Consider the following 11,245-nt stretch of genomic DNA (forward strand, 5'->3'; position numbering starts at 1 on the left):
TGTTTCTTTTTTGGGTTACATTGTATAATTCTCTTTGAAGATTCATAGGGAAGATTTTTGTGTTTGCATGCTTTTTATTAATTCATATTCTTTACGAATTTACCAGCACATCATCTCCGACACTCGTTTTTGGGTAAATTTACAACAGAAGTTGAAGGGAGAGGCATGATAAAGATGCCAATAACAAGCCAAATGAAACAAATATACCAAAGAATCATCACAATCTAACACATTTCAAAATTCCCCCATGAAAGGGGGGGAAATAATGGTAACAACATGATGCCCGGAACCAAAAAATGTGGGCTTTTTTGGTTAGCTAAGTCACTCATGTACCTTATCCTTATCCGAATAAAAGAACTGCCCAATAAAAAAAAAAGCATTTCAACATACAGACACCTTAAGCACTTTTTTCATCTGATTTTGATGCCAGTTTACTCCTTTGTTGATGTTCTGCAACTTTATAATCTACCACTTCTCTGAAGAGGGCTGAGTCAAGCACACAATTCTGACTTCCATAAACTGCTGCTTGGACACTTGCCATCAATTTTGCAATTTCTCTCCCAGAAAATCCCTCTGTTCTTTCTGCTGCTTCCTTTAAGATATCATCGGTCAATCCCTTTATTTCTATCTTCTGCGGTTGTCTTTTGAACAAGTTCTGAAGCCAGCCAGATTTTCTTGATCCAGCCTGAGCTATATACTTGTCCAGATAAAGCTTGAGCAGCTTGAAGCGTTCCTCTGTCTGAGGTAAAGGAAATTCCAGGACTTCATCTATCCGGTCTGCAACAGCTGAATCAAGATCACCAGGGCGGTTTGTGGCAAGAGCAAGGACTATGTCCTTGGACTGGTCACCAGTGCGGAAAAGAAGGGCATTAAGTGCACTTCGTTGAGCTTCGCTCATGTAGGTCTTATTCCGCCTGCAATGTTCAGGAAACAAATTCATTTCTCTCAAGCGGGAACCTGGTTCAACTTGTAAAACTGAAAATAAATTTACTAGAACTAAATAACTAGCAGGGTACAGTAATATTTATGAGCAAATTATGTCTTGCTTTTACCCATTTAACATTATTTTATATAGTTCAACATTTTATCAGCTCACTCAGAATAACACAGGCTGCATTAAAGTAGACTAAAATTCAAAAACTAATAAAATTATCTGCTAGTGCATAAATGTTCTCTCCATAAAGAGATACTTTATAAGTACACACCAAACTAAAGGGGATTTTAGTCTATTTTATTTGTTTAATTTTATTTTAGTTCATTTTTCAGACTGAAGAATGACACCTCAAGCATCTTATATGGCCATTAACAAAGTATTTTAAACTCCTTGAAATGAAATTCTTTTATCCAAAAGAAAATTGTCACTTACTCGCACAGAAATGCATCTGCTTCATCAATGAATAGCAACAAACCCCTCCGAGACTTCTTGGCCCAGTCAAATAACTGGTGAATCTTTGTGACAGCCTGTGATCCCAGAGGAGCAACATCTCCACCAGTCATCAAGGCATAATCTAAACCCTGCATGTAAATTTGAAGTCAGAAGAAAGAAGAAAAGAAGCAGCAACACATTTTTCAGAAGCTATCTTAATATGATGTGATAACATATGAAATGCGAACTCTACAAGAGCAATTTGAAGTGTCAATAAATTTACATTTATCAAACTTGTGAGTCAAAAGTGCCAAATATCTAATCCCAAATAAAAAATACTAGCTAGCCAGCAGAAAGCAGAAATGGTTATGGCAATAAACATGTGAATTTATGACAAACATTTTGACTTCCATCCCAATGAATCCATGACATGACAAGGTCAGAAAAGTGAATGCACTACAATCTCTCAATTCATGCTTGCAACTTCAATACTGAACAAAGAAGATTGACATCACATGGCATAATTAATGAATTGAAGACTTCAAAGTACTAATAAAAAAATTAAATTAAGCTTAGATATCATACAGATTTTTGAGCTAACTCTCTAGCAGCCATTGTTTTCCCTGTTCCTGGAGGACCATAGAAAAGCATGTTTCGAAATGGAGCCTGATGGGATTTTGTATTGGCAGTTGCATTAGCCAGCTGTTCAATTCGTTTCTGAAGAGAAGGATGTAAAATCACATCACCAAATCCATTTCCATTTTTAGAAGCTGACCCTTTATTAGCACCACTTGATAAAGTTCTAAAGGAACGGGTAAAAACTCCTGACCAAGGGTATTTGCCCTTGGAGGACTCTCGTATTAGTGATGGTTGTCCTAATATTCTATCCACATAGCTCCAGATCACTCGAGCACCTTCTCTGCAATTCAAAAATTGGAAGCAAAAGCTGTAGAGTTAATTCACACATTCAGGAGACTTGGTGGACACAGTAGAAAATTGACTGCTCACACTTCCACACTAACTGCGCAATAGCAGACCCAGACATGGCCAACTAGACATCTAAAGATGTAAACTGATATTCAGCACACTGACCAACCATTTAAGACCTTGACAACTCAAGGCCATCTACTCAAAATAACAACAAACATAGCAAACTCAGAATCTCCAAAGTTTGACTACATATTAATTACAGGAAAAAACCTGCAAAGGTCACTAACAGCATACAAGTCCACCAATCAGCATCTTCAAGCAAGAGTAATTTTTACCTTGTTGTGTAAATCCCCGCTGCAAGAGCTGTGACCCCTCCCACAACAACAACCAGCTTGTTTTGATCGGTTAAAACAGCTCGCAAACCACCTATAAAAGTTAGATAGACTCACATAAGATGGTATCTTCTTGAGCAACAATCAATGAGCCAATAAAACCAAAACAATGCAATTAAAGCTTTATGAAGAGTACTGTTAAAATTAATTAGTAGAACACCAGATTTGATGTAGAGAAATCAGGGACCATCAAGCATTCAGTTGATTTGCTGATGGACAGGGTCCCTGAGCTAGGGTAGAGAGGTAGGGCCATCAGTTAACCAAGAGAAGTCCAGCCCTTCCTAATAATCATAATCTTTTATAAATGCCATAGCCAAGGCTCTCTTCAAACAAGGCTTTCTCCAAGTTTAAGCTAGTGCATGTGATTGAGTTTATACCTCCAATGTGCTCAAAGGTAGTGTTTATTGCAGCAACCCATTTCTCCATTTCAGCATTTGCACGATCCTTCAGTATTCGCCTATTAACATCTTCAGCTAGCTTTGCTTCATGGGCTCTCCCTTCTGCTTCTGCCATAGCTCTCACTCTAATTGTTTCACGTTCTACCTCAGCCTTTTCCCTCTCTGTTTGTCGCCGCTGTGCTTGAATCTGTTCTTCTGTTGCTCTTCGAGCCTGCTCCAGTCTTATTGATGATTCTTCTTGCAGTTTCACGAGCTCTTGGTTCCTTGCTCTTTGATATTCATTTTCAGCCTGTAATATGAACAAATTAAACTCCTCTCCATGAAATAACTCCTTTCAATCCTAAAATGTTAACAGTACATGCCTGCATCCTCTTCCTAGCCAGCTCATCTTCATAGCGAGCCATCTGGGATTTAGTTTGCGCCTGGTGCTGAGCCAGCTTCTTCTGCTCATCATATACCACCCTTTGTCTCTCCTGCCAAGCATATGGAAGAAAATTTAAGAAAAATGATGATATGTCAGCAACAAAAAATGTGTCAATCCTCAAAACATATCAAGTCTGCAAAAGCAAAATTCATTCTGCAGGAATATAGTAACACAGATTCTATTGTCAACTTCTCATAACAAAAAATCAAAGACCAATCTCCCACAAGCCATTTGCCACAACTAACAAGTACATTGCTTTAGGTGAATTAATGAGCAGAGAAAAACAAATTATCTGCCTCTATTTTGAAACTTATTTTTCCCCTTAGGAGAGTGGGTGCCTTTCATTCAACAAGAAAGTAAAGGGGCTTAATGGTTGGAAATTTTCTAAGTGCACAAATACCAATTTCAGCTAAAACTTCAAAATTAAACTACAGGAAATTTAAGAAAAACTATGACTCAAATACTAACAGATTTCTAATAAGAAGCTGATCTACAGAAAAATTGTCTTAACCCTAACATAACTGCACTGATAACAATAACTGATAAAACACAGGGAAAACCAATAAAGAACCACAACTATTCCCCAACAGAACTCCGATTCACATCAGTAAAAAACAGAGAAAAATGAAGAAACACATCTAGCACAAGTTCTCAACCTACACCTAATACCTAATAGAGGATAAAATGTTGGCAGTGGAAAGTAGCAATCTAGAAATAGTAGCATAAGATAGATGTTTCACCTCAACAACTAATCCACTGGGTGCTAGTAAAAGGGCATTTAAGATCACATAGCAATTTCTGCAAGCCACCGATTAAAGAACATTTTATGTGATCCACACTAAAGGAAGACCTGATATGCCTCAATCAGAAAACTTGGTCACAAAAAAAGAAGAATTGCAACCAAGCAGATTAACTTTAATTTTGTCAGGAAAGCCCCCTCATTTGTATTCCAGGAGAAATAAATGACGTATAGAATTCAATGCCTATCCTAGCAATATGCATTCCTGAGTTCATAACTCCGAGATTAGTTGGCAGTTTCCAAAAAAGAAATTGAGGTCAGTCATGTTATTATTTCGAAGACCTACAAAAATAACAGGTGACTCTTAGCCACCACTTGATCAAGTAAAAGGAACCCAACAAGACAACAGCAGAGACTCCAATATGCATTTTCACTTCAAGTATCTTTAAGACTTCTTAGCCACCAACCATTTAATGGCTAACAAAGAGGTCTCACAAGTCACAAGCTTGACGGAAATTAAAAAAAAAAGAGAGGAACTCATCATAGTGTAACTTACAGTTTCTGCCTGAGCTTGCATTGCCTTATATTCTGCAGCCTTTGCAGCCAATTCTGCCTGTCTCGTTGCTTCTTGTGTCTTTATAGATTCAAAGACCTACACAGACAACAAGCACCACTATTAGCACATCCATTAACTGAAGAACCATTCAAATGCACATTCTACATCAATGAATAACCAAAAAATCCTGTCAAAAGTCATTTCGAGCACGCAAATTTCACAACAGCAAAATGAATCCAAAGGCCTGGAAATGGAAAACTAAGAACAATTCAATTCACTCAAGCAATTCCGGAAAACTAACTTAAACTCTAATTTTTTTATACCAATGCAAAAAAAAAGTAGACTTTAAAATAATTGAAATTCTCTATCCACTCATCTCCATAACTAGAAATAACAACATAAACTTCAAAGCTAAAATCAAAACTCCACAAAAGCAATCTCAAAACCCAACAAAAATATCTAAAAAAAATCCTCCCACTTAAAAACCCACCAAAAAAACACCCAATAAACAATAAACAAAATCTAATTTCAAAAACCCAGCAAAAACACCACAAACCCATTTTCACAAATTTCCCATAAAACCCACCACCAAAAAAAAAGCCATACTTAAAACAACCTCAGAACCCCACAAAAAACTACTTTCTTTGAAATAAAGTTTCCACCTTTTTAGCATGGGAAGAAGAGGCAATCTCCTTCAGAGCCTTAGCACCTCTCTCTAAAGCCTCAGGATCAAAACCAGACGACGTTGTTCGTGGGTTATCATTCCTAGGAGCTCTAGGACCAGACTCACCACTACCCGCGACCGTTGATGGAGGCAGAGCGGACGGCTGAGATTGGTCAGAAAGAGAAGAAGTTTGAGGAGGGGAAGGAGAAGGATTTGAGGAAGAAAAAGGAGAGAAATTAAAAGGGCCATCAGCAAAAGACACAAGATTTGATTGAGAAAAAGAAAAGGAGGCTGCTAGTGCTGAGATTAGCCCTCCAATTTCGCTTGTTCTTCCCATTTCCTTTTTTGTAAAAAGAAAAGACAGTGTGGAGAGGACCCCTGGGTTTAGGGTTCTTCTGGTGTTGTTATGTCTTGAAGAGCAAGACAGTCGCCATGGAAATTGGAAAGAGAGATGGAGAAGGTTTTAGTAGGGTTTTGGTTTCGGGTCGGGTCGGGTCGGGTCTTTACTATATGATTATTTATTTATTTTTGTTTTAATGGTTTAGGTATTTAATTTCTATATTTTGATCAAGTTTTTGGGAAGATGCTTAAGTAAGTCTATTTACAAGGAAAAAAAAATTAATTCTTGTTATTTTCTTAAATCAAAATTAATATATTAAAAACTAGAATTAATTTTATTTTTCAAGTAAATCATTTATATCAAATTACATTTATAAAATCTTAAGATTTAAACTACAGATAATAAATAAATTACGCTCATGAATAATTAATTTGTCAGTTTGGCTCTTGAGACTTAATTTAATTTAAATTATGGATTATTAGGTTATTGTATGCATCATTAAATTAATCAAATCTAATTATTTTTTTTTAAAATTTTATAAAATTAATTAGAGTAACTGTTAATATTATTTAAATTGAAACATTTAAAATAATTCAAAGTGAAACTCAATTTAAATTAAATTTTAAATTGTTAAATTAACAAATTGACAATAATATTAAGTAGGGTTTAATAACTGTACTATTTAATGTTATTTCTTTTTAAAAAATATATTCTTATGTTTTTTTTTAAGAAAAACGAAAAAATTATTTTTTTCATTTTTTTCATTTTATAAAGCCTACACATGCTATCTTCTTAGTTTTTACATGAGAGTTTAAAAAATATGATAAAAATTATTTTTAAAATTTAAAAATATATTAAAATAATATTTATTAAATTTAATTTTTATATTAATAAATCAAAACATTAAAAAAATTAATTTAAAAAAAATTCAAATTTTAATTAAAAAAACAGATTTAAGCTGCAATCAGGTTTCGGAAATAGCAAAGCCAATGCGAGGCAGGTCCTTCATCGCGGTCAGGCTTCGGTTCCAGGTCCTCCACCATTTTTTTATGGTGGGGAAGGACTATGATTAGTTATTAAGTGTTTTTCTTTTCTTTTCTTTTCTTTTGATTAATTATGAACTTGTAATTCTGTAGTTTAATTGCTAAAGAAAGCATTTGAAGGATGTTAAAGCACAATTGATCATCGATAAAGCATATACCATTAAGCCTGAGCATAATAGATTAATTAAAGGGGTTGTTAGTGATGTAAATATTGAAATAGAGATAATGAACTGAATTCTTTCTTTTTACTTAACACTTTAACCATTGTCTATTACATTGTTTATATAGACTAGTATGGAAACAGAATAAACAAAATAAACAACGGTTAATTAACAGAATAACAGACTTCTATAACAGCTTTAACTAACTCTAACAACTTTAACAAACTCTAACTTCTTCACTGTTGCTTGCTGAAGAAGTTAACTAAAGATTGCAGGATTGCTTGTGACTGTTACTTGCTGGTGATTTGCACTGCTGTATTCATTGTTGAAGCTGCTGATGTGGAGAAGACAGAGAGGACAGAACTGCACTGCTGGCTTTATTGTGGACGTGAAGAAGATTGAGCTGTATACAATTCAATACTCCCCCTCAAGATGAGACGTATAAAAGGATCAAGGAGAATAAATGTTATGAAGACTCATCTTGGACAACAAAGGATAAAAGTGAGTGAAGCCAAGAGCCTTAGTAAATATATCCTCGAGCTAGTGTTTGGAGGAAACATGAAAAGTGCGCAGAATGCCTAACTGAATCTTCTCGCGAACCACATGACAATCAATGTCAATATGTTTTGTACGCTCATGATAGACGGGGTTAGCTGCAATGTGAAGAGCAGCTTTACTGTCACAATAAAGAAGAGTAGTTTGAGGTGGAACTTGTAGGTCTTGAAGAAGATTGTGAAGCCACACAACCTCACAACAAGTGGATGCCATTGCTCTGTACTTAGCCTCAGCAGAAGACCTGGATACAGTGGTTTGTTTCTTGGATTTCCAAGAAATCAAAGAATTGTCAAGGAAGACACAGTATCCTGTTACTGATCTTCTGGAATCAACACAACCTGCCCTTGGAAGACACAGTATCCTATTACTGATCTTCTGGAATCAACACAACCTGCCCAGTCAGAATCACAGAATGCCTTCATTTGTAAACTAGAAATAACTGGAAAGAACAACCCTTGAGCTGGAGATGCTTTAATGTAGCGCATGACTCTAGTTGCTGCAGTTAAATGAGGGACTCTAGGCTTGTCCATAAATTGACTTAAGACTTGCACTGCAAATCAAATGTCAGGTCTGCTGATAGTGAGATAAAGTAACCGCCCAACAAGCCGTCTGTAGGCAGTAGGATCATCTAAGATTTGTCCAGAATCTTTAGAGAATTTCATATTAGGTTCCATTGGAAATTGTACTGGTTTTGAAGCCAACATATCAGTATCTTCAAGAACTTCCAAGGCATATTTTCTTTGGCTGACAGAGATGCCAAGCTCACTGCGAGCTATTTCCAAACCAAGGAAATATTTCAACTGACCAAGGTCTTTTAGCTTAAATCTATCATTAAGCAGTTGGATAAATTTTGAAACCTCGGCTGAATTATCGCTGGCAACAATTATATCATCAACATAAACCAATAATGCGATGAATGAACCCCCCAAAGTTCTTGTAAATAAGGTGTAATCAGCTTTGGACTGTATGAATCCAAACTCGAGCAGGGCAGAAGAAAATTTAGCAAATCATTGCCTAGAAGCTTGCTTTAAGCCATAGATTGACTTGTGTAATTTGCATACTTTGGACTCCCCCTGTTTGGCAAAGCCAGGAGGTAAAGACATGTAGACTTCTTCATCTAATTGGCCATGAAGAAAAGCATTATTCACATCCAACTGATGAAGATCCCACTTCTTTACTACGGCAACTGTTAAAAGGGTTCTGACAGTGGTGAGCTTAGCCACAGGAGAAAAAGTCTCGTAGTAATCCAATCCTTCACACTGATTATAGCCCTTGGCAACTAACCTGGCTTTATACCTCTCCAAAGTCCCATCAGATTTTAACTTGACTTTGTAAACCCATTTGCACCCAATAACATGCTTGGAAGCAGGGAGATCAACTACAGTCCATGTATCATTTTGTTCAAGTGCTTTGATCTCATTATCCATAGCCTCACGTCATTCCTCATGTTTAACAGCTTGGATATAAGATGTGGGTTCAACAAGTGCAGAGATAGAAAGACTAAATAATTTCTGAGTAGAGGAAAGATGATCATATGAAAGAACTGAAGAAAGAGAATAAGGAATACCTGAAACTGTAGACGAAGGTGCAGGATCTGAAGTGGAGGTTGCAATATGACAATGATAGTCATGCAAATATCCAGGTGTGTGTTTTACCCTAGAAGACTTTCTACTGGGATGCGGTGTAATTTCTGAAGCAGATGGTATACATGGTTCTGTAGTGGGATTCATGTTACTTGAACTAGAAGGTGAATCATTGATGGAACTCAATGGGAAAGAATTTGTAAGTAAGGGATCAAGTAAAGGAAAAGCTGAGTCATGTATTGGAATAGGCAAAGGTAAGACAGAATCATTAGGAGATATAGGATACGTGAGTGCAAAAGGAAATATAGTTTCATGGAACACAACATCTCTGGAAACAAACACAGTTTTGAGATGTAAATCATAAAGTTTGTAACCTTTCATGCCAAAGGGGTAACCAAGAAATATGCATGGCTTAGCTCTAGGATCAAACTGATGTCGATTGCGAAGAAGAGTATTGGCATAACAGAGACAACCAAATACTCGCAAATGAGAATATGATGGAGGGGATTTAAACAAGGTTTCATAAGGAGACTTATTGTGCAGTATAGGAGTAGGAATTCTATTTATCAAATGCACGACTGTAAGAATACAATCCCCCCAAAACTTTAAAGGCAAATGTGACTGAAAATGAATGGATCTAGCCACATTCAAAATATGCTGGTGTTTACGTTCAACAGTGGAGTTTTGTTGTGGTGTTTCAACGCAGCTTAGTTGATGGACAACACCCTTTGATGCATAGAAATGGCTCATGTTGAACTCAACTCCATTATCTGACCGACTTGATTTTAGCATTGAATTGTGTCTCAACCAGATTGAAGAAAGCTTGAATGTGAGTTCTGGTTTGAGATTTATTTTCTAAAAGGTGAATCCATGTAAATCTGGTATGATCATCAACAATGGTCAGAAAATATGATGAACCAGTAAGAGATTTTGTAGAAAATGGGCCCCAAATATCACAATGAATTAAATCAAAAGGTTGTGGGGAAATGGATGAACTATGGGGAAAAGATAAACGATGTTGTTTGGCCAATGGACAGATGCTGCAATTCTTATTTGATTCATGTAGAACTTGAGGAATTACATGAGAAAGTAATCTCAAAGGCAAGTCTGAAGGATGTCCTAATCTATAATGCCATAAGCTTTTATTGACAAAGTTTACAGAGAAACTAGCAGAGGCTAAATCAGTGACAACATGATTGGACACGAATTTTACAGAATTGACAGAAACAGAATTCTTAGGTAAAAAAGAAACTGGATTTTACAGCAAATGATATAAACCTCCAGCTTCTTTACCCACACCAATCGTTTTCCAGCTTGTAAGGTGCTGAACAAAACAGAACTTTGATAAGAAGATGACACAACATTGTAGATTTTTGATTAGTTTGCTAACAGATATTAAGTTGAATGAAAAAGAAGGAATACAAAGTACATCAATGAGAACAAAAGATTCTGAGATCTTAATTGTGCCAATGTGAGTAACTGAAGCATATTGTCCATTGGGTAATCTTACGGATTTGGAAACAGCAGAAGTAATACTTGTAAAAAGTGACATGGAACAGATCATGTGATCTGTAACACCAGTATCAATGATCCAAGAAGTTTTGGTAGAATTTGTGAGTGAAGACTGTTGAGTTAAAGACAAGGAAGATGCAAAAACAGAATGTTTTGAATCTAGAGCATAAAGTTGCATATCACTTGTGAGTGAAGAATCACCTGCAATTGTCATATTTTCACCTTGCATGGAGACTTCTGATTCTTTAGTTGCAAATGAGGAAACTTGGTTGACAGACGAGTCATGCTCTGAGATGGACGGTTTGAACATGTTAATTAGCTGCTGACATTGTTCATAAGTAATAGGAAGCTGAGGGGTATTACAGCCAGAAACTTGATTAACACTAGGAGGTGCATTCTTTCCTCTGTTGAACTTGTAACCAGGTGGAAAACCATGAATTCTGTAACATTTCTCCACAGTGTGACCAGAAATACCACAATGAGAGCATATAGGCCGATCTTTTCGAATATGAAAGGATTTGTTACCGGCAAAACGAGTTGGAGACACAGTCTTTGTAAACAAAGCAGTGGTGTTCTGATTGA

At 36.2% G+C, this 11,245-nt stretch overlaps 1 protein-coding gene across 1 annotated transcript; it reads right to left on the minus strand.

The window, feature by feature from the left end:
* Positions 1-204: 204 nt before the first annotated feature.
* LOC7480374 (uncharacterized) lies at positions 205-5,964 on the minus strand. Its single transcript, XM_024595634.2, has 8 exons — positions 5,468-5,964; positions 4,806-4,901; positions 3,449-3,559; positions 3,066-3,375; positions 2,632-2,722; positions 1,952-2,285; positions 1,367-1,515; positions 205-914 (listed from the first exon to the last, which is right to left on the minus strand). The coding sequence occupies exons 1-8, from the start codon at positions 5,804-5,806 to the stop codon at positions 398-400; spliced, it is 1,947 nt and encodes a 648-aa protein (XP_024451402.1). The 5' UTR covers positions 5,807-5,964; the 3' UTR covers positions 205-397.
* Between the last annotated feature and the right edge of the window lie 5,281 nt (positions 5,965-11,245).

The sequence above is a fragment of the Populus trichocarpa genome, chromosome 1 (assembly GCF_000002775.5).
Source record: "Populus trichocarpa isolate Nisqually-1 chromosome 1, P.trichocarpa_v4.1, whole genome shotgun sequence".
Lineage (NCBI taxonomy): Eukaryota > Viridiplantae > Streptophyta > Magnoliopsida > Malpighiales > Salicaceae > Populus > Populus trichocarpa.

Coding starts and splice junctions, on each gene's coding strand:
- LOC7480374 (XM_024595634.2), bottom strand. CDS start 5,806: ATGGGAAGAACAAGCGAAATTGGAGGGCTAATCTCAGCACTAGCAGCC. Junction 3,560..4,805: donor TGCAAGCTCAGGCAGAAACT/GTAAGTTACACT, acceptor TATGCTTGGCAG/GAGAGACAAAGGGTGGTATA. Junction 2,723..3,065: donor TACCTTTGAGCACATTGGAG/GTATAAACTCAA, acceptor TAACTTTTATAG/GTGGTTTGCGAGCTGTTTTA.